The sequence below is a fragment of the Perissodus microlepis genome, chromosome 15 (genome assembly GCF_051167445.1).
Source record: "Perissodus microlepis isolate ML-2025 ecotype Zambia chromosome 15, ASM5116744v1, whole genome shotgun sequence".
NCBI lineage: Eukaryota > Metazoa > Chordata > Actinopteri > Cichliformes > Cichlidae > Perissodus > Perissodus microlepis.
The window spans coordinates 32,980,791-33,004,550 of record NC_140475.1 but is presented as its reverse complement, the minus strand read 5'-3'; the positions used below and the strand labels follow the sequence as shown (position 1 = coordinate 33,004,550).

The 23,760-nt window shown below is 38.4% G+C and overlaps 2 protein-coding genes across 3 annotated transcripts in view; both read right to left on the bottom strand.

The window, feature by feature from the left end:
• The window catches only part of kdm4b (lysine (K)-specific demethylase 4B), a 41,187-nt gene extending 34,294 nt beyond the window's left edge, over positions 1-6,893 (bottom strand). The window contains exons 1-5 of the mRNA XM_084952825.1: positions 6,754-6,893; positions 3,635-4,075; positions 3,100-3,275; positions 2,238-2,352; positions 1,626-1,819 (exon numbers count right to left, since the gene is read on the bottom strand). Coding sequence (XP_084808951.1) covers positions 1,626-1,819; positions 2,238-2,352; positions 3,100-3,275; positions 3,635-4,048 — 899 coding nt within the window. The 5' untranslated portion in view covers positions 4,049-4,075; positions 6,754-6,893. The remainder of the gene's footprint in view (positions 1-1,625; positions 1,820-2,237; positions 2,353-3,099; positions 3,276-3,634; positions 4,076-6,753) is intronic.
• A 457-nt stretch (positions 6,894-7,350) lies between these two features.
• Positions 7,351-22,971, bottom strand: uhrf1 (ubiquitin-like with PHD and ring finger domains 1). 2 transcript variants are annotated; one of them, XM_084953746.1, is made up of 17 exons: positions 22,838-22,971; positions 20,477-20,639; positions 20,034-20,300; positions 18,411-18,562; positions 17,487-17,702; positions 16,861-16,976; positions 16,538-16,724; positions 16,278-16,401; positions 16,046-16,153; positions 15,750-15,854; positions 14,480-14,586; positions 14,218-14,380; positions 13,972-14,109; positions 13,556-13,655; positions 13,209-13,357; positions 12,724-12,822; positions 7,351-8,985 (listed from the first exon to the last, which is right to left on the bottom strand). In XM_084953746.1, exons 2-17 carry the CDS (start codon positions 20,627-20,629, stop codon positions 8,839-8,841), a joined length of 2,331 nt encoding a protein of 776 aa, XP_084809872.1. In that variant the 5' UTR covers positions 20,630-20,639; positions 22,838-22,971; the 3' UTR covers positions 7,351-8,838. The 2 variants fall into 2 exon arrangements, with proteins under 2 accessions (XP_084809872.1, XP_084809871.1); XM_084953745.1 differs by lacking the exon at positions 22,838-22,971 and having other exon boundaries at positions 7,351-8,221; positions 8,793-8,985.
• Positions 22,972-23,760: the final 789 nt, after the last annotated feature.

The following is a 23,760-nucleotide window of genomic DNA, read 5'->3' as shown; positions in this document are numbered from 1 at the left end:
TCAGAGAGGGGCAGCCATCTGCCGGGACCAGTTAGGGGTCGTGGCTAATGGTTTGCAACGAGCGCATCGGCAGTTGTGATTAACCTTACACACAGCTAACCTGATACCAGAACCAAAGAGGAAGAGGGAGGAAGGACAGCTAAAAAACTAAACTACCCTATATATTCTAATCACTCCCCAGCATCAGTTTTTACTGCCATGTTCTGCTTTGGAAACTTAGTACATAGACATCAGTTTGGACCCAAAATCAGGTCAGATAAAGGCAGACACGTTGTGTCTCTAAAGAATGATTAAGGAGTGAAACGAGTTGAAAATTTTGCCAATCATTACTGTCCACACTTATAATAAACAGGATGTAGTGAAGACTTTGAAACAAATTTCAAGTTATAAGGCATCCATGTGTAAATATAGACACATTTGGGCTATACAGGACAAGCATTCCATTTACATAATCAGGTGAAAATTAGCGTGCAAATGACTGCAAATGTGCAAAGCACCCTCTCACTCTGTCCTTCGCAAAGCTCACTGCAAACAATTCAGGCAGTCAGGTAGCAGAATCCAACTTTCAGCCTATGCTGTCACTGTTGTCACTTTAAATAAGAACAAGCTGTCGCTATACAATGTTCATTTCGTGACAAGCCTTAAACGAAACTCGCTGTGTCACCGCCTTTTAGAAAGCCAGTGGTCAAATGGGCTTTGACAAGACTTTGGCTGAGCACATTCTGCACTTAAAGATCATTCATGGGGGGAGGGAAGCATCACTCTGTAATGTGGCGGTACACTCACAAAGAAGTAAAGTGATTCTGTAGTCCCCACACAAACTGTAAGAAATTATACACACACTTTGAACTCTAAATACTGTTTAGTAAGCATCACTCAATGGTGATGCTGAATAGTAATCTTAATTGCCCCTTGGGGATAAATAAAGTATTTCTGATTCTGATCACTGCCATAAATTTTGCTTTGACGATTAAATGTTCTGTTTTTATCCAGCATTTCCTGTTATCTGTATTTTTATTATTATTAATTTATGTTTAACCATTTCCTGATAAAAATACACAAATGTTCTCAGTCCCTGCTTCCATCACAGTGTGATCCTGGCTACAGAACTATTAGCACATTCACAGCCTGCAGCAGCTTAACTGAGGTAGAGGAGCTGTGGTTTGGAGGCAAGTTTCCCAGTTACACTGAAACAGTGCACTCAGTGACATACAGCCAAGGCTAACTGGCTGGCAGTGAAGCCATCTGAAACAGCAGTAGCTTCAAATGCAAACTTCTGCATGACAAATGTGTCCCTCTCATCCTGCATTAAGTGAAACAGACGCACAAGCCATTGTTTTTGATGGCCAATAAAACTGCTGCAATATTAAAGATTAAGAAAACAAAAAAGAATGACAGATGGTACAAACAGTTAACAGAGAAGGGCTGATGGCCGCTGATGGGGTCACTTATTACGGCAGCTTGTTTTAATTTCCAATTTTCTTTAAAAAAAAAAATTTATTCTAATTGTGCTTTTTATGTTCTTTTCTGCTTAAGGTTAAATGAGAATTGATCCTAAAAGGACTATAATCTGACTTCTTTTTTCAAAACGGCAATTTGTGTCACAGGAAAACAAAGTGACTTACCAGGACTTGGACTGCCCGAAGTGCAAGTAATTGATGCTGTAGAGGTCCATGTCTTCAGTGTGCCAAGCAAAGGTTGTCTTCCACATGCCAAAATACAAGTATGGAGTGTTGACACCCTCAATGACGATCCCACATTCCTGCTCCACCATGTCCAGCAGTGTGTTTAGACGGCCGATGTTCCATTCTTCAATGTTCTGGAGAGCATGCAATTATGAATATCAAGTACAAGGGAACCTGCACGCTACACTTTCATCAGTCCATCAATCTCCATCAATGACCACCAGATGGTGCTGTAGTCATATTACTCACTGAGCACGATTTTGAAAGTTACACCAACAGCAGCAAAAATCTTGAAATATAAAGTTGTAAACTCCTAAAGCAGCTTTCTATCACAATTACATGGTGCATTTTAATTAAGTTCTAATAATAATACTACTAATGGTGAAAAAACAACCCTGAAAATTGCCCATTCATGGAAAATAAACCACTATAAACCTATTAGGCCAGAAGTGGTTTATTTTTATTTAAAAACAAACAAACAAACAAAAACAACATCAAGAATATTTTAAAAACTTAATAAAAATTGTCATTATCCAGACAAACTTCACCCACCTCATCATAGATGGAGCCGCTCACATCAGCACCATAAAGAGGTGACACAAACGTCAGGTTCTTCCAATACTTCCTCTCGAGGTCATCAAAGTCTTTGTGTCGTGGCGTGCAGTACCTGCAAACAGAACAGGACAGGTTGTATTGTAAACAGTGTGGTGCCCTTCAACTAAACCCTCAAACAAGCACTGTGCAAACATTTACAATCATCAAATAGAACTCTAATAAAATAATTTAAGTCCAATGTATACAAGAGTTTGAGCTTTTGTAGTAGTTCTGCTACAGTGCCAAGGTTTTCATTTGTTACATTATTCTTCTGCTTTAATAGTTATAGCATCTACACGACAATTTATAAAGAAAATGTTTATAAAATTAAAAAAAACAACAACACAGCAACATAATATAGTTTGAACTGGCTTTTTACCGTCACTAGCACCACAGCTACCACTACCCACCATGACCCATTTCACTTATTTTAAGACAGTATTATTTTCAAACTCATGTTTATCAGGACAAACAAAACCTTCAGCTTTTTAAAATACTGTGCACTGGTGTTAAACAGTATTAGTTTAAAACAGAAAACCTGTCTGTTCTTTCTGGCACCCTGATGCCAATTGTAGGTACAAATAACACAATTCCTGATTTAGTGTAAAATATTACAATGCACTTTTATTGTTTATTTATGTTCTCCATCATCGTAGTTGCACTATATTTAGTAACGTTCATGTTTTAAACCATGCTGAGTAAGAGCAATAATTGCACCATCAAAGCTTACAAGGACACTATCGTGCAAAACATCACGTCAGACACTGCATTTGTATGCAATCATTTACGAATGAAGCCCCTGAGATTGGGACCGACTTACTTCTTGCTATTGGCCAGCTTGCGGTATTCACCCACAGTCATAGATTTCTTCTGAATGTTGTACTGGGTGAACAGACCCGACTGACCCGTCACCACTTGGCTGATGGGAGCTGGAATCACCATGTCCTCGATTGTGTCATAGGACTTGCGTGGCTTCCATCCCGCAGGGGGAATCACCTGGAGAGAAAAAAAAGACGCTTAACCTTTACAAGGTCAGCAGATTCAAAATCTATTCAAATTCAAAGTATGCAGATTAAACCTTTGGAAATTTAGATGGTGGATTCTGCTGATATCAGCTTAAAACTATAAATGGTTCTTACAAGCATTTTCTAACATGCTTTGATCATTTTAAACATTAGTAATGATGTTAGATTGAATCTTGGCTATGCAAAAACAGGTAGGAAACTAAAAGAGATGCACAGGATTCAAAATGTTACAGCAATACTTCACTAAAACAAAACAAAAAACATCTAGTAAGAAGACTGAAGTGGATATGTGGGTACATATATGTGTGTGTGCCTGTGTCCTGAAATCACCTTTGCCAGGCCAGCGCGATGAGCTCCTTGACTCTCCATGTAGGCGATGTATTTGGCAAAGTCTTTGAACTCCTCCATTGTGGGCCTGAAAGTCATGATCTTGCAGCTGGGGTTCTTGGCAGCAGCTGGCGGCAGGGGGGCCGGCAAAGGTACGGGAGACACCTCCGCACCTGGAACAAGTTCTGGGGCCACATTTGGGTCTGCAGGCTGAACTGGATTGGGGTGTGGAGCAGCATTGTGTTCAGAGATTACCACTTTATTCAGGTTTTCAGCTATTGCTGGCTCCAGAGTGGGAATCTGGTTTTGGGCTTCATTTGAGCTGAGAGTAGGGGGAGACACTGGGTCAGGAGGAGTGGAAGAGGCTGGGGCGGGGTGAGGACCCAACACATCTTCCATGGGCATGTCGGTAGCCATTGGCTCTTGGAAAGATTGCAGGTAAACCTGAGGAGGAAATCAGTGGTGTTCAGGGCACACACAGTCTGCCTCAAATATATTCAAATTACTGAGAACTTTGCAAAGGCAAATTAGACAAAACTGCAAGTGAAAGAAAAGGAATCTGTTTTAAAAATATTTTTCTAAAAAGGAAAAATCCAACTTTCTGACTACAATGTGTGATTATTTTTGTACATTTAAATAAAAACAAAAAATTAAATACTGAAAAAAAATATGGAAAATTAAAAGATTGAGTTGTTTGGTCTTGTTTATTTTTAAAATCAATCTCAGTGCAATCTACACAGCTGTTAACACAAAAAAAAAAAAAAAAAGCAGACCGGTCCACTTCCTTCACCAAATAGGGGTGTCCTTGATCATAACATTACTGAAGGCACTTCCTAACCTACATTTTAGAAGTGTCACTTCTGCATCTTGTCAAATTTTGTGTCAAACAAATTCAAATTTAAACAAATTTAAATTTAAACAAACAAATTTAAGGCTTACCACAGACTTTTTCAAATCCAAATGTGAACATAAACACCAGAAAGTAGCAAGCACTAAACTTCATTCAAACTACAAAAAAACTCACTCTAAACCATCTTCTCTCATCAGCACTTTCACTTTATATCAGTGTTTTTGAATATTCAGAAGCATTTTTAATTACCACTGTTTACATTTTCAAGCTAAGTTTTAATACCATGATTTAGGGTTGTTTTTTTTTTTTGTTCTGTGTAAGACAAAACCTACAGCCTTCAGTTTAGCTAATTAACTTAATGTTATAACCATTTTAAAACATCATTTAAAAGCTTCACCTATTAAGCTGCCAGCAGTCCACTTAGATTCACTTGTTTTAATAAGATAAAAATCATTCACTGCCCTCTCATCAGCAGCAGTGGATAAATAGACAGAGCCTAAAGTACCTAAGCAGTTTGTATTGGTGGACAGTGCCTCCCCCAACCACCTCTCCAATTTGCAAGTCGCTGCCGCAGGGCTAGACAACATTAACGGGTGAGACTTTGGATAAATTGACGGGACATTGTGACTTTTGTTGGACTAACTAAACCTTTAAGTAATATTTTCATTGGTTGGTTGAGCCTTCATAATGCAATATCATCACTGCCTCATGGCAGAAAATTGTATCCAGCCAGTAATTGTGCAAGTGTGACGTTTTAGGATCAAAATAAAGAAATACAAATAAAGAATTTGAGTTTTTGCATTTAGAATAACAATAACCTGATCCTAATTGATCCATCACTTATGTGACTCCGTATTCATTAATCTAATCATGTTGTACATATTAACATAAGACAATATCAGTGATCAATGCATCCATGTTCCTTAAAAGGTGCATAAATCAAACATTTTTCTTTTTCTCCAAACAACTACCTAATAAGGCTATCAACAAACACCCTGTTGATAGGAAGTTAATATCTGCTGAAAGATCAACTGTGGCACTGTGAACAATACGTGTGCAGTTCACTTCACAACTTTGCAGTGACTGTCCCCATCTGCGCTACAGACAGCATGTTCACTGTTCAATCACAGTTATAGAAGCGTTTTAGCTTTATGTTTGGTGGGTCAAGGAACAGTAACCATTTTCAGCGCTGCACATGCACTAAAAGATACACACTGCTGCATTGCTAAATGTGCCTTGCATTATCCTCATTCACAACTTCAAACAGATCTTACGCCCACGAGGTTAAAACAGCAGTAGTGTACTTCCCACTCCGACTTTCTGACACGAGATAATGCAAATTGCGCTTCGTTTGCATGAAGCACAAAAGCCCACAGTGCATATGAAGAAATGTGTTGTAACCTTAAGCGCAGCCAAGTTTGAAATTAACGAAAAAAAGATAAGAGCTAACTAAGTTTGCTTTGCTGAAACTGACATATAATCCTCGTAAATACAACTACTCAGTGACCGAGACATTTCATAACACATTTCAAAGCATTAATTTCTTCAAAGCCCAGAGCAACAATTTCAAACTAGTTTTACCTTTAAAATTAATTCTGACTGATTGGAAAGGGATTTATTACCTCTTTCCAATGACTAACTGCTTTAGACGCCGGGACCCTCTTCCTAACTGGGACTGACCTACTAAAGTGAATGGAGGCCACATGACCCCCAGCTGGCTCATCACAACAAACAGGGGCCTTTAACTCCATTTAGGCCTAAAACTTAATTCAACTGTTCAGCAAGCAGCCCCCTCGAGAGGGTAAAACTCGTAAAATATATCAGTTACCCAGGTGGTTCTTTCTCGGCTTTGTAAGTGTAAAACGACGCTGCTCGGTTGCATAGTGTCAACTTATTATTGGCAGCTACTGCTAAAGGCGACCATAGCCCTGCACAACTGCCAATAACTATTAGCATTTTAACCCACATAGTGAACAAAAGAAAGCCAGCCGAAGCTCTTTAAGGTCAGTAAATTGCACTGCCCGTATAATCGCTTAATGCAACAGCAGCACATAGGCATATATCAACCATTTCATTTTAAGGAGCTACATATCATCGTGTCCTGACTTAAATGTATTCCTAGCCAACGCTGGCTAGCTTCTGCTTAGCTACTTCCATATCTGCATTTAGAAGGGAAAAAAAACAAAACAACAACGACGGAACACACTCCGTGAATAGACGAGAGTATGGTCTCTGCAATTTACTAAAATAAATATAAGTAAGGAAATATTACCTCCTGCGGCAAACTATAGCCCTGTCCCTGTTTCGTTCAGTCGTTTTAGTTTCGTTTAGAACAGATTCCCTGGATCGATTTTCTTCTAGCATTAGCTTGCTGGGCTTGTCGTTGAGGACGCGCCTACTTTCACCAACTGCCTTCTGAATGGTTTAAACACGTGACGGACGGTTACTAGGAAACGTATGATTGGTTTACTCGGTTACCGACACACAGAGTAACCAATTAAATCAGACGTTTTCTATTCCATGGTTTCTGTGGCTCTCACGCAACCAATGTGCACGTCACGCACGTACACACTGCCGGGTTTGCTCAAGGTTGCTATGCTCCGTTGGCCAAGAGAAAAATAAAATACCCTCAGAGCAGGGGTAAACACGTTCAGCCGTCCTGACTACACTTATATGACTTTTCAAGTTTCATATCTAAATTGTAAATGTTAGTGTTAGGACAGCTTCCCACCATGACATTATAATTAAATGTAAAGTCACATCAATTTCGAACATTGTTTTTCATTTAAATTCCTACTTTAACTAAAAACTGTGAAAAGGGTAATATGTGCCTCCCCCCCAAAACATTTTCCCCCAAAAAACACACGTGTCAAATTTTTTACTTTATTGAATAACACTGAAAATGCATTGACAAAAATTCTGCACAAAACATGTGCAATTCTAAAACTACATATCAAAACTACAGACTAAAAAAAAAATTATACAATTTCAGAAAATATACATTTCCCAGTCTATGCAAATATTTGTATCTCCATCAAAACCCGAAGTGCTGGCACGTGGATAAATAACACACTGCTGCTGAAACTCACTGAACTGCATTTATAAAAAAGACAAAAGGCAGTAAAATTCAGTTTAGTTGAATTTCAGGATCAGCATGTGGAATTTCCTTAACATGTAAATCAAGCATTTTCTGTTTTGTTTTGTTTTTGTTTGTTTTTTTCCTTAAATGAGGTCAGATAACACAGGTGACCACTGGAGACACAAAAGGCTGACTGAACACCCCCTACATAGATGGCAGAAATAAGATTATAAAAAGATGAAAAGTACACTTTTAAACTTTAAGAAAAATACAATTTTCTAGACAATTACATTTACGTGTCAGGGACATCTAGAGAGCTTGATAGATGGGAGTTCTACATTACACTCTTGGTTAAGCACTGCTTTTTCTTTGGACTTTAATAAAGTGAATCTTTTCAAAACAAGGGATATCCAAATCTATGCCAGAGGATAAAATTTCTTTAGTAATCTATCACGTTTGGCATCTGAATGTTTTATCAAATTCATAACAACTTTTACAAACTTAATATACAGCTAGAAACATTCCTGTATCAAAACATTCAGGGAACTAGTATAGCTAGAAAATCCAACATCTGATGACTAGGCTACTTGGCCTCAGACTCTTCAAGTGCAGGAACACAAAACTGATCTGGGTCAGTTTGCTCTTGAATGTTGGATATCATCTATATCCAAGAGAAACAGTGAGATTTTAATCATGTAATCAAGCCAGGAAAAACAAACAAACTTTTTAACATCTCAACTGCATGATCAGAATTAAGACAAATTGCACCAAAATGAGGGCCGACCTCACAGCAAAGCAGAACAGACTGGATGATAATAAAATCCTCGAATAATTACAAAAAAAAAAAATAAAAATAAAAAAAAAATCTTCAAACAAGTTGGGCAGAACGGCTTAACCACTTAACATCCTCTTTTAAAAGAGCTAAACACAGATATTTAGTTTAAAATGATACAATTTACATCATGGATAACATTAGCATTAGTTAATGAAATAGACTGAAGCACTTGGAATTTAAAAAAAAAAAAAAAGAAAAAAAGTCGAGGTTGAAGGTATTAATGGAGTAACGGTACAGCCAGTTAAAGGGATTTTTAAATTTATCTTTTAACACCACATCATTGCAGATCCAAGGTGAAAATGATATTATTGAAGTCCACAAATATTGCAGTTTTATAATCATAGAATATATTAAAAGAAACTGATTCTTTATTGCCTCTACTGAAAACGGCCCTTACAGTTTACGTCTCATTTCCTCGAGGGCTGAGTAAGTAGCACCAATGATCATCGCCCGTTGCTGTACCCTGGGAAAAACTGATTTAGAATGTCTTGCAGGGATTTGTTGACCGACATGGAGTAGTTCTTGCCCAGGTCGTGCCTGCAGGCCGGGCAGGTGTACACCTCTGCTTTGAAGGACCGCTGAAGGCATTCCTGAAGGAAAAAAGTAGAACAAGTTTTTGTTAAACAATAGCAGGTTTTGTTAAATAACAATTTGTGATGCATTTATCAGAGGTGTTAGTAGATCAAAAAGATACTCTAAGCACCAAAGCAATCAATGCTATCACTGCAATACAATAAGTTTTCACAACATCACTCATTAAAAACATCCATATAGAGCCTTTCAACATTCTCAGCAAACCCCATTATAATACCTCGCTCCATACGGCAAACAGCTACACCTCCAGCCAGTCTGCCAAATTTCTAATGTTCAAAGACGACACCACCCTAATCAGGCTCTGATAAGGAGGAGCCTGACAATCTAGTGACCTGGTGCAGAGAAAACAACCAGGAGCTCAAAGTAACTGTGGCAATAACGGGACTTCAGGAAGAATCCAGCCCATTAGACCCCATCATCATGCATCGCTGCCAGTGGACACTTTCCTATTCTGGGAACAATTATCTCTCAGGACCTAAACACACGACCTAATCAGCTCCCTTATCAGGAAAGCAGCAGAGGATGTACCTCCTGTAGCAGCTGAAGAAATTCAACCTGCAATGGTGCTACAGGAGGTACCATTAGTGAATGAATCCATAAAATATCACAACTAGGTGCAACAAAACTTTGTGAACTCCATTACTAATAAATGCTTTGTATTCTGCTTTATGACACAACATTATTCTGTTAAGTAGCTTACTACTTGACAACTATGAGGACTACAAAAGTTAATATGTAAAGGTTTAAAGCTAAAGTAACAAGAGCACCCCTGAAAGGCAAGGGCTAACATACTTCAGTCAGTCTGTTTTTTTCCCCCCATTACAAGGTGATGATGTCGGCCTGTTATGGAGTCACTGATATCGTTGGGCATCAAATTGCAAAAATAAAGTGTGTAGTAAAGCAGTTGATATATTACTCTACATGATTTCTTGGAATTTTTTCCAAGGTCAACTTTGACCTTGGACGCTAACAATAAAGGTTAAGGTCAAATGATTAACCAACCTAGTTACTCATGTCTCCTAAAAGGCCTAGTATATTGTTGTGAAGCTTGAAGATTGTGTATTACTGTGACAGAAAATTGAGATGAATATTTCACATTTAAAAATGACCTTGACCCAATTTCTAGCTAAATTAAACCAGTTTTAGCTGTTACTGGTATCTACTATCATTACTGTGTTTTCTTTGAAAGTAAAATCTCAGCCCACATAAATATATCAACAGCAGTGATCACAAAACGGTGTATAACTGAACACAGTAGTGCGATTTTTAACCAGGTCTTCCCATTAACACCTGACCTGTCCAGAGGGTCAGTCAATGAGCTCATCAATAGCTTCAATGCTAACATGTTAAATGTAATGGACACTATTGCTCCCATTAAGGTGAAGGTTATCTCTGGAAGGAAAAAGTCTCCATGGAGAAACTCCACACTAGTGAAAAATGAAAAAAAGAGAGTGTAGGAAAGCTGAGCGCAGATGGAGAAAAACCTCCAGGTTCATTATGACATCTATAAAGAGAAACTTCACAATTATAATTTACAGCTGAGGAGTGCAAGAAGGTCCTACTTCTCTGACATCATCACTAAAAACAGCCATAATGCTCGGGTCTTATTTTCTACAGTTGACAGGCTAACAAACCCTCCTGTGTCAGTGGCAGCTGAACTTCATTCAACCATGGCCTGCAATGACTTTGCCAAATTCTTCACAGAAAAAATCCAAAAGATTAGACAAGCAATTGGTACATCAACAGCTGATCCAGAATATGTACTGTGTCCACCGAAAAACTGTTTAAACACCATGAAACAGTTTCACCCTATTAACAGCAAAGACCTGGAGGACATCTTAGGTCAACTGAACTCCTCCTCTTGCTGTTTAGATGTCCTGCCAACACGTTTTTTCAAAAAGGTCTCAAAGACTTTGGAGTCAGACCTGTTACAGATCGTCAACTTTTCTTTAATATCAGGTGTGTTTCCAGAATCACTAAGAACTGCTGTAATAAAACCTATACTGAAAAAGGACAATCTTGACAAGACACAAATGAACAACTACAGGCCGATCTCAAATCTCCCATTTTTAAGTAAGATCATTGAAAAAGCAGTTTCTCAACAGCTCAATTACTTCTTAAAACAGAATAACTGCTATGATGCCTTCCAGTCAGGTTTTAGACTGAACCACAGCACTGAAACCGCTCTGACCAAAGTGTTTAATGACATATGTCTGAATACAGACAGTGGAAAAATGTCAGTCTTAGTTTAACTGGATCTCAGTGCAGCATTTGATACAGTTGACCACAACATATTACTCAAACGACTGGAGAACTGGACAGGTCTTTCAGGAACTGTACTAAACTGGTTCAAAACATACTTAGAAAACAGGAAATACTTTGTATCAATAGGTAACTTCACATCTGAGCAGACAAGTATCACATGTGGAGTTCCCCAAGGTTCCATCTTGGGACCCTTTCTGTTTAACATTTACATGCTCCCACTGGCACAGATTATAAAGAACAACAAAATAAACTATCATAGCTATGCACATGACACACAAATATATATCACAATGTCACCAGGAGACCGAGGCCCTGTACAGGCTCTTGGTAAATGCATTGAGGAAATTAATGACTGGTTGTGCCACAATTTTCTCCAGCTAAACAAAAACAAAACTGAAGTAATAGTCTTTGGCGCCAAAGAAAAACAATTACAGGTCACCAGAGAACTTCAATCTAAAAACCACAAACCAGGCGAGAAACTTGGGTGTAGTGATGGATGCGGACCTAAACTTAGAAAAACACATTAAGACAATAACAAAATCAGCTTACTATCACCTCAAGAATATTTCAAGGATAAAAGATCTGATGTCTCAACAGGACCTGGAAAAACTAGTCCATGCATTCATCTTTAGTAGGCTTGACTACTGTAACAGCATCTTTACAGGTCTACCTAAAAAAAAAAAAAAAAAATCAGTCAGACAACTACAGCTCATTCAGAACTCTGCTGCTCGAGTCCTCACTAAGACCAAAGAAGTGGACCACATCAGTCCAGCTCTGAGGTCTTTACACTGGCTGCCTGTCCGTCAGAGGATAGACTTTAAAGTCCTGATGCTGGTCTATAAAGCTCTGAATGGTTTAGGACCAAAATACATCAGTGACCTCCTGACCCAGTATGAACGTTCCAGATCCCTCAGGTCATCTGGATCCGGTCTTTTATCAGTTCCCAGAGTCAGAACCAGACACGGAGAAGCTGCATTCAGCTTTTATGCTCCTTATATCTGGAACAAACTCCCAGAAAGCCTCAGATCAGCTGAAACACTCAGTTTATTTAAATCCAGGTTGAAGACTCACCTATTCTCAGCTGCATTTGAATAAAGCACCAAATCCACACTTTTAAGCTTAAATTTCAAAACTTACATTTAACTACTGATTTTATCTACTGTTCTGATTTTATCTGTTTTGATTTTATATACTGTTTTGTTTGTTTGTTTGTTAATTAGTTAGTTTGTTTGTTTGCTTGTTTTAATCAATTTTAAATCATGCTTTTTATTTGTTTTTGTTTCTAATGTCTCTGTAAAGCACTTTGAATCACCTTGTTGTTGAATTGTGCTATACAAATAAACTTGCCTTGCCTTACTATCACACAAAATTTAAACATGATCTCTACAACATACTACAGAATAAATATTACCAAGTGGTAAATTTATTAGAGCAACAACTCTAGATTTGGGACATTAGTAGTTTCTTACCCTGCAGACATTGTGTTGGCACTCTGTGGTGACGGGCTGATAGACCACTTCTTGGCAGCAAATGCAGAGGAAAACTTCTTCAACTTTGTTCAAGAATTTCTGCAGAAAAAAAAAATCAGATCAGTTTTATAGACAGTTTCAGTGGTTTTTGTATTACGGAGGAACACAGGCTTCTTATTTCAAGTTGCATTTACTATGCACATAGGTTTGAAATTTGCAAGTGATTACACTTGCAAAAGCACAGTGTGGTTTTAAAATGTTGCACTAAGAGGTTCCACCCAGCAGCCAACTGTCACACAAACCAATAATATTGGTAAAGTGAATGGTTTTTATAAAGCACTTTTCTACTTTGAGCATCAAAGCACATTCACCCATTCATACAAGCACTTTCCCAAATAGTAACTTCAGTAAATGTTTACAAAAAACCCCAACAAAACACTATTAAAACATTGTGGTAATTTGAACAAATGTACAGATATTCTTACCGGTCCAAGTGACAGTGACTCCATGGCTTCATCCCACAGCTTCTTGTTTAGCTTGTCATTTTTGATGAGTGCCTTTTGTTCCTGGGACAGCTTGTACATCTCTACCTTGACTTTCTTAGGAGTTTTGGCTGGTGAGGTCTTTGAGGATTCTAAGAGAAACAAAGACATTTTCCATTAATAAGCAGCTTCTAGGATGCAATTTTAGTTAAGCTGCTACATAAAAACAATGTCAAATACATGAGCAATATCATGCCGATCCCTTTGAGCAATATCATGTTTTTTATATTTTCCAAAAACAGAAAGCACAGTTATGATATTACCAACTTCCACATAGACAAACAACATACCGCTGCCCTGAGATTTTCTCTTCCTTTTAGCCTTGCTGGGTGTTGCCTCCTCTTCCACTTCATTTTTGTTCTCTTTCTCTTTCTGATAGCCTGCAGGATACTGGAACAATAAAAGTAGTTTATTAGTTTACACTACAACAATTTGTAACAGTCAGCAGGTAATTAATGAATTGAAAACATCTAAGATGTAATGTATTTATTTACAAGGCTACATTAAGTGTATTACATTATACTTAATATTTTTAGTAATGCAGAAGCTCATTTTCTCAACAAAATACAGAAAAACACAATGTTTATTTTATCCAGCACCAGGACTAAAAAATATCCACCATTGCTGAAAAGAAACAAACAAATACATAAACAAATAAATCAAAAAAAAAAAAATTGTATGGACAATATAATCTAATGATCTCTACCTGCATGGTGAGACCCAGCTTCTTGATACGTTCCTTGCCTTCTCTGGTCCATGGTGCTGGCTCGTCATCATCACGCTTCAGCAGATACCGCCAGACCAAGAAGCCTGATTTTCCCTTGTCTGGCCAGTACTTCACCACCTAAAGTAAGACAAAGATCTCAAGTAAAACTAAAATAGTTGCAATATTGTGAAATCACTGCAGATTTTTTACCAAAGGCAAAAAAGAAATTCTAGTTTTCCTTCATACCTTATATATTCCATCGTATCTGTTCCCTTCCTCGGGGCAGTATTTACTGTGCTTGCGTCCCTTGCAGCTGCGTACTACTCTAACTGGTTTGCCTGCCTTCCAGTTTTTGGCTTCTGCTCCATTTTTGTCATTGACAGGGACGTTGCAGTTGAGAGCCAGCGCCCTGATGAGGCCCAAAAACAGATGATTTACATATGCAAAGGAAGATCTAAGCAGACAACTTGAAAATTAACACCAGTAAGTTTTTATAGCCCTGTCATACCGGTTCATGTGTGTAAGTGTCTGATCGCATGATTGCTCCGCAGTCCTCTTGTTTCCAGACAGATCTCGCCCACCAGAGCCGGTGTAGGTGAACTCATTACCATCATCCTATAGTTTAAGAAGCACCAAAGATATTAAAAACACTAAACTTCACAAAGTTTCTCATCAGGCTATTGCATAAAATAAATACAGTGTTTTCAAATATGACTGCTAACACTTGAAAAGCAGTATTATTTGACACCATTTTGATCAAAACAAACAGCAAGCTTTCCTCCCCCCCCCCCCCAGTAACATGTTCTCACTACTTTGCTTTTCTTTAAAGAACATTTTGTATGTTCTTTAACCCTTTAAGACCTACCATAGAACCAAGTCCGCCAGAGCTTATAGTATATTTTTACATGCTGTGGAGCCATTTTTTGGAGCATTTCAAGTTGCTATACATCAATACAACCATTATAGCCCAAATTTTAATAATATGTCTGCATTAAGTGCATAGTAATTACATAAATTGCAAAAAAGTGCAATAAACTACAAAAAAAATTTAAAATCGTTTTTGTTTTTTTAACATATATTTCTAGTTAGAGAAATTTAAGAGGCTTATCCCTCAAAACTGTAAATACAAAAAAGTTGCACAAACTAGTTTCCCACCAAAGGAAATTTATTTTAAGTGTCTTCATAGTTTTATTTTTGAAATACACCAATTTTCATATACTGCAGGAAAAACGAAAAAATATATTATAGTGCAAATTTGCAAAATAACAGCATATTCATCAAAATAAAATATTTCCAGCAGTGCAATATGAGTCCTCAGCATCCCAGAAACGACACAGAAAGTCATGAAGTCAAACATAACTTTTAAAAACACAAGTATAGGCTCATAAGGCCACGATGGTAAAAAACTACATTTCCGCAAAATGACGTCACTTCCGGTTTCGGGCAGGTCATGCCGGACATGCGATAGTTCACGCTGATGGACGTAGGAAGTGTTACAAACAGCTGATCAGATGGCAAAGCGTGTTTCTGGAATATTATGTTTTTGTTGCTGCAAGTGCTTTTTATGCAGTTTTTGCAAAGCTATATGTGGAAGGAAACTGTGACCTAGGACAAGCTGATGGCATAAGATGTAAGTACAACTCCTCCGGTTTCATATGCAAAAAAAAATTATTGCGCTAGCTTACGTGGTTGCAGTGCTACCGGGATTTAAAAATAGTTACGCAAAATGGAGCGTGTCCGCTCCGACCAGCTTTAAAGGGTTAAAGAAAAGAACATACCACATCATCCTCATAGCCTCCTGCCAGGACCAGAGAATAGGCACCATCATTGCTCCTGCCATGAATTCCAGCTACGTGAGGCCTATGAACACCAGATTCACTGACCTAAGGGTGGGAAATTAAACAGTTATTATTATTATTATTATTATTATTATTATTATTATTATTATTATTATTATTATTATTATTATTATTATTCCAGGGTACAGGAATAAGTCATCACAAACGATGATAAGCCATGAAGTGAGGAAGGAAAAGAAAACAAACAAAAACAACAACAAAAAAACAAAACAGACCTGGACTCTGAACTTCCATAGGGAACCGACAGGAATGCCAGGGATTGGGCCGTAGTGATTGGATGGAACAATGGTGCACTGTTTGGTTCGACCGACACAGGCCATACCCTAAAATAGGAGATAAGGCAAATCATTTATGATGTGTAATTGTCATTCCCATAATGAGAAGAAAAAAAAAAAAAAAAAAAAAAAAAGCTGATAAGTTTAAGATTCATATTGTGTTAGCACTCACCTTGCCCCAGTCCCTTTGGCTCGAGGAGCTAGCAGAAGCCATCTTAGCTTTCTTCTTGCTCTCCTTCAGCTTCTCTCCAGCCAGCACAACCTCACTGACATCATTACGACAACCTGGGCAATACCTGCAAAATGTAAAGTAAAAGGTAAACCCGAGCCTGACACACTGATGATAATTTTTCAAGTCTTCCATTCTAACATTTGATGATTTTGTGGCTCTGTTCAATTTTAAATGAATGCTGGATTTCTGAATCTACCTACCAGTCCTCATCCTCAGGGATGGTGGTGAGTGGAGGATTCAAACAGTAGGTGTGATAGGCCATGTCGCATTCATCGCACAGCAGCTGTTTGTCGGGATCCTGCTTGATGCCGCAGATGTGGCAGTTACACCAGCGACAGTTCTTTTTGGGATCATCTTTACAGTGCTTGCACTCAGGTCCATTTGATCCTGAAGATTGCATTCATTTTGATTATGCATTTCATTTCATTCTGCAACATTCCTTAGTGAAAGGTTAAGTTCAGATTTCTAAATTATGACTACTGCTACACATCTTTGCAATTTTAAATGCAGTTTTTAAACCCACTTTTTAGTGGACTCTCAGATCCAGCAGGGGCGTCACCCAACGAGCCAGGCTCCTCAATTTTGTAGATTTCAGTGACGAACATGATGCGGCAGTCATTAAGAGAGTCACCAGCATCGCTACATTTTAAACAAAAAACATAAAGGAACCTGTTAGAATAGTCAAACAATATAATCTAACTTCCTCCTGCTTTCCATGTTGTCCAAGCTTAAACAGAAGGTAAAAGAAATGACAAACATGAGGATAACAGAAAGCTCCCGGTGCATGTACAAAAAGGTTAGTTATATTTTAGGTCGTCATCAACACAAAACTAAACCCGTTTGATATCAGATACAATAATCAGACGTAATGTTAATGAAAGCCATTTATCCTCCAAACAACCATACACACAGTTGGTTAAACTGTCAAAAATTGTTTCAGTGGCATCCACTGATACCACAGCAGGAAATTAGCTTCTACACACCTGCTGCTGTGGCATTCAAAAACCAAACTATGAGATACTGTTACAACAGACCTTAAAGAAAATGTTTATCATCTACCACAGCCAGTGAAATGTTCTTATATGTGACAAGTCGTAACAGATGCTACAAAGCACAACAACTCCAACTTGTATGCAACGATGGCCTTACCCAAGGATAATCTTAGCATAGATCTCTCGCTGGGTGCGCGTCTCCCGCTTCCTCTGGATCTCAGCATCATACCAGTAGCCACGTTCCTTGGGCTCATCTGGGTTGTAGTTAAGCATGACAACCATTCCTGGCTCCAGCTGGTGCCACTGGTACACAGTACGAGCACGTGGCCGAACGTCCTTTGCCAGCAGCTGAATCACACCATTCTCTGCATAGCTGTGAAAGTAAAAACGATGAATGTTTTTGCAATTCAAAGACAAGCAGTGCTGCAGCATGGCCAAAACATAAAAAACACATCTGAATAGTAAGGACCAGTAGTCAATGCAGCAGGTTTGAACCAATACACCACTTACATGAATGTTCCCTCCAACACTAATGTGCTTGCCATCTAATAAACAAGAGCACCTTTCAATGAGGGCACATATCAACAGAGCAATGCCGCCCCTTTATATACATTGTACTTATTTAACAAATGGGAAAACCTGTTTCATTGTACAGTCTCACTGAGCAAAATGAGAACTTAAAGTTCAGAGTTCGTAAAAAAATTTTTTTTTTAAAAACATTCTTCAATGTAACAACTGCATTGCTCGCAGTATCAAATTTAAACAGGTCCATCAGTTTTCATCTCCAGTGTGTTTGAGAAGAGCTTTTAAAGTAGCTTACATCGTGTCAATGTATTTGTTAGGATATTTAGCTGCATCTTCTTAGATCTTTCAATTAACATTTTCACTGCTGCAACAAGTTGGTTTGTAGAATTACAACACCTGACCCACTAAAACCAAAATCAGAGCTCAAACTGCTGAATGTTGACCATTAGTACAGAAACTCTGCTCTGTGCTGCTACATGACAAATACTGCGTTGATACAGTGATGTGATGGGGGGAAAAAAAAAAATCAGTCATTAGTACGAAAAATGATTCTTACTCTTCATATTTGACATGGTACAGTATATCCTCAGCTGGCTCTGCCTCTGCAGCCTCTTCTTTGGGCGTCTTTGTAGTCTTGGTAACGTTTACAATCTGGGCCTCAAACCATGCTCCCATGTTCAAGTCTCTTGCATCCACCAGCTCATTGATCTTCTCTCACACACACACACACACACACACACACACACAAAACAAGAGTTAGCAAACTTTTGACACTTTAAAACTGCAGTCACTTTTTCAGCATAATTCATAAAATGTCTTTTGACTATTCCCCACCCAAAAATGGTTTAAGTTCAGTACAAAGTGGCTCATTTGATGTCTTGTAAAAATGAAACCTTTGCACGCTGCCCTTTTTGAAGCTTGGTCAACAGAACTCATTCCATCCACTCCATGCACATGTCATCCAAACTGCCTACTTTTGTAGACAATTTGGAAGACCATCACAATCACATCAGAGGGAAAGTGAAGACAGCAAATCCTAAACTGCATCCAGAAGTCTCTTACTGATAAGATAAAGTAAAATATAATATTGCATAAATGCACAGAATGCATTTCAAATATATATATATTTAATTAAAAAATAAAAAAATATAAAAAATAAACAGCTCAAACACTAACGTAAAGAAAAAACAAAAGCAGTTTTCTTAGCGCCAAACTTTTCTAGATATTACCAGAAGGGAAACAATGTCTGAAACAGTGTGACCCCAATACTAAATTTAGCCTCAGTGTCCTAGTCAGGGAGCATGCATCTTGCCTCCTGCCTGCTCTCTCAGGTCAATTTTAAATCAGATGAGAATCTCAAGTAGCAACATGCATGTCTGTCACCCACTGTGTCCTGCCTGTGAGAAAAGGTGACTTCAATCAACGCCTGCCAGATTTTCCCCACATTCATTCGTTAAAACAGCTATACAAAGTGTAACTTTATATGCAGCACATAACGCATACACACGCACACAGCATCAACTGTACACAAAGTGTTAAAAAAAAAAAAATCAATTACTTTGCAAAACATAAAGAGAACTAAGAGTTCAAATAAACATGTTTTCTACATGTGCACAGCTCACCACATAATGGCATGAACGCGACATACAGAGCTTATCGGGCACAGCCCATCACAACCTCCCGATGAAAAGCTTTGGGGTAATGGCAGTTCCTGAAACTATCTGAGCCAATGTCAAGTAGTTGTGAAGAAATATAGTGGCAACCTTGGTATGTTTCCTGCATGTCTTTTTTTTTTTTTTTTTTTTTTTAAATTGTTTTGTCCAGGTCTGTGTGGGTTTTTTTTTTTAATGTAGGCATTTCTAGCCATGTTTGTTCTGTATTGTCTTTTTAGTATCTGTTGTTGAGCTTTATGTATTTTAAACAAACATCTGGAGTAGTCATTGCTTACACAACTTTTTCGGGCTACATATTCCCAATTTATCTTATCCAATTTCTCTTTGCATTGTGTTTTGAGTTTGTTTTTTCTTAATCCCTATCACTTTTTTTTTTAAGATTGTAGCCAGAAACATCAACATCACAGTGGTAGCAGTTCTACATTGTATCGCCACCCTACCACAGCTGGCTTAAACAGGAAGTCATACACATCACATTCAATGTGACCACAGTCTTTAGCGCATACCTTGTAAAGTCCAAATCCAGGGTCGATGAGTTCTGGGGCGTTTGTCTGTGCAGAGGTTCCCGCAGTCTGACCTTCTGTCTCGCCATGAGTCGAACTCTTGTCACACTCGCTCTGGGTTGAGCCGCAGCCAGAATCAGAGTCTGAGAGCTCTGCCTCTTTGTCCTTGCTCTTGACGACATCAACAGGGGGCAACTGCTGCCTAACAAGCAGCTGCACTATGTCATTTAGGCCTACGTTGTAATCAAATATAGTATGGCCATCTTCCATCTGATATAAACAGGAAAAAAAAAAATTGCAGATATCATTTATAGCATTTTACATTTTGTCTGTGACTAAATGCTAAAGCAGCGCTGACAACTGAGCTACAACCATCACTGAGATCATTTCAGCTACTGCACTAAAATGTAATAAAGTCATTTATTAACACAACAATGCTGGCTCACCTGCTTGCCCCGGTAGAAGAGTCTCTGTCTCTCTGGCTCCACCTTGAAGATCTCCATGATTTTGAGACGCAGCTCGTCCACCTTGGTGAGTTTGGACAGGGAATCCACCCGATGGGTTTCCTTCCCATCCATTGTGCGCACTTGAATCCACATTGCAGCTGCCCTGTGTCAACAATCAAACACCACTCCCATTATAGCTAGTTATTTTCAATAGCACACTAATAACAAGTCTTTACTGAAAGATTTCATTTCACCTTTTAATCCAGCAGTAGTACACACTCTATCATAGTACAAATAGAAATGTGAAATGTGAGAGGAGTGCCATGCTTGTTTTTTCTGCAGTGATAAGTTGAAGTTTAAATGAAAAACCAAAACATATCTGCTAATCATTTGTATTTAAATGCATTTCATAGTGAATAGTACTACAGGGTACATATTTGAGCTTTATCTAGAAAGATCTGAAGGTGTGAACCAAACTTTCAGTTTCACCATTCACTGGAGAAAAAAAAAATTATGACAGTCATTTTCTCTGCTAGCTGCATTCATTAATAAAGAATGTGTTTGCTCTAAACCAAATTGTTGATATGTGCATTTGTATAACATATCTGAAGACAGACAATTATCATCAACTTGAGCTTTATTCAGACAACAGCCAGACTGATATCAGCATATAACAGATATATTATATCAAGAAATATGTTATAAGATAAGGAACCAAAAATATGATAGGGCTCATTTTTGGAATCAACGCAACTACTTCGTTTATCCAGCAGAGAGCGCCCGGAGACTATTTACATTGATCACAACTCTGTCTGCAGCACATGTAGCAGAATACAAACAGTGGAGCAGATGGTGCTGTTAAATTTGGCATTTTCTACATAGTAAGGACCTTATTCATTTGCTAAATACATTGCTGTAAAGTTAAACAATAACCCCACCATTTCCCCTTTTAAATATAACTATCATGTTCTGTGCATATATGGAAATTACCATTCAGTATTTCCTTATCAGGACCATTGCCCCCTAAAATAAATAAATACGCGCACACATATATATATGCAGTATCACTTGTGCTTTAGATTACGCAAGTCATATAAAAATTTGTTTTATAATTATTTCTAAATATTAATTGATTTTCTTACTGTATGTTACGTTTTTGTTTGCTTTCGCATTGCTGAATATTTTTTTCACGAGTTTATATGATAATCAAATTCTCATCTAACTGAGAAAGTTGCAGTGATTCAGAATTTGCATCTTAAAAAGCTCTGTGTGGAAGATTGTCAAAACACTACATCTGCAAAATCCATCCCTAGGATTGGCTGTTTTTGTTTAGTGATCACAACAAGTTAAGGCGAAACGGTCTCCAGCAGCAGAAATATGACCGTTTCCCCTCCCTACTCAGTGCATTGTACTGCTGTCAGCACTGTCACTTCAACAGAATATGAGAAAAGGGAGGGAACGGGCTGATTTAAATACAGTGCGGGAAACTGAGCTGTAGGCCACTCCCAGTTCTTTTAAAAGCACATCCGGACGCGAGGGAGCGCTAGCCAACAATGTGCCTTCGCTCCTTGACAATGAAACATACCTAAATACCAACTCGCATGTACTTTTAAACCGATTATTATAATACTACAGTGGCTTTTTACCCGCATATGTCGTCCTTTGTTGTTACAAAACAGCAAGGGGCCAGCTAAGCGGGGGTTGCGCGTTTACTTCAGCGCTCTCAGCTGAGATCCTGTTCGCTCTGCTGGCTCGAAATAAACCAGCCGCAGTCAACAAAACATAAGTCAAAACCTCGAAAACAAACTACTTGTTCCCATCCAAGGGGTACCATTTTGCCTGCGCAAATTAATACGTTTAAACGATGCTGACGAAAATGAGATTCACGTCACGCCACACCAATCCAGCCACACAAGAAAATAAACAGCCCGACGTTAGCTTATTTGTTTTTCTTAAAGAGAAGCAGTGAAGTTGCAAAGCTAACTCAGTTTACACATTTTTTTGCAGATTATGTGGACGTTCCGAAGGATAACAAGTTAAAAGTTCACAAGTTCATCGCCCACCCATATCAGTGCTTAAAGCAAACCACGTTACAATTTATTTTACAGAGCTTTTAAATACTATATTAGCAAAAGGAAGCCAGAGTACAGTCAATAGCTCTAATACTGTCCCGAAGATTATCAGATTTGACTAATTTTGACGTTTACACTTGACTGGTTGAGTAACTTGGTGCAATAAGCCAAAAAGAAAGGAGGTAGGACTTTGCCAAGTTAGCTAACCTCAGTTTGCTAGCAACTGGGTGACTATATCAATGAGAACAATTTTTAAAAAGTAATTAAAAGACGCTGAAATTCACTTTACCTGTTTGTCCGTCCAAGCAAAAACAAGAAATTTACTTTTGAGGAAAAACGTGCACGTTTTCCCCAATTAACTCCTTAGAAGGGATGGCACGACCAATTCTATGCCTTGGTGGAGATTGATCAATGAGTTATTCTTCAAGACTTTGATATCCCGCCTGCTCTCGCACTTCAGGTTCACCATTGGCTACTTTCCTCTAACCACATCGTGTCCATTGGGTAACAGAGCTGTCAATCTGGAATGTGACTGGAGCTTATCATCAGCGCGCGAAACAACAATCTCGTGAGTACAACTGCCCTCCGAGTATTTATCGCGAGATTATTCGGCGCCATGTAAAACCGGTATCCCGGAGAGACAGATGGTGCTTCTGGTAAACAACTTCACTGATAGAGCTTTTTGATTGTGTCTGAACTATCACGGCTTCGTATTTGTGTTTAGAAAGAGTTCCCAGTCTTCAAACTAATCAACTAAATGCATTGAACCTTTTGGTGGACTTTAATAAGCAGACCACCCGTTAGACTCTTATGATTCAGCTTAATTAATGATGTGCAATTAAGATACCTCCCCCTCATTTTGGCGGGAGCCGAAAGTTAATGAGACCAACTCAGTTCAAGCGCCTGAAAGCATGGAAAATGACAAGTGTATGTGGGAGGAATATGTGCTTTTGCGCACACTTGAGGCATGCTCTTTGTTTGCCTTTGAACTTGACACGTAAATAGCCTCCACTGTGCAATAAACTCCGTCCTAAAGCGCGGTTTATGTTTGTTCAGTATGGAGTAATGCATTTGAGGTCACCTTCTGACCAACTGATCTGTGTATATGGCCATGACGTCAATCTTTAATAGTCAATTAAAAGTATTTATTTTAATCTTTTAAAATTATTTATTTTTCCTAGTTCCCGTTAAGGCACGATTTATTGCCTAACC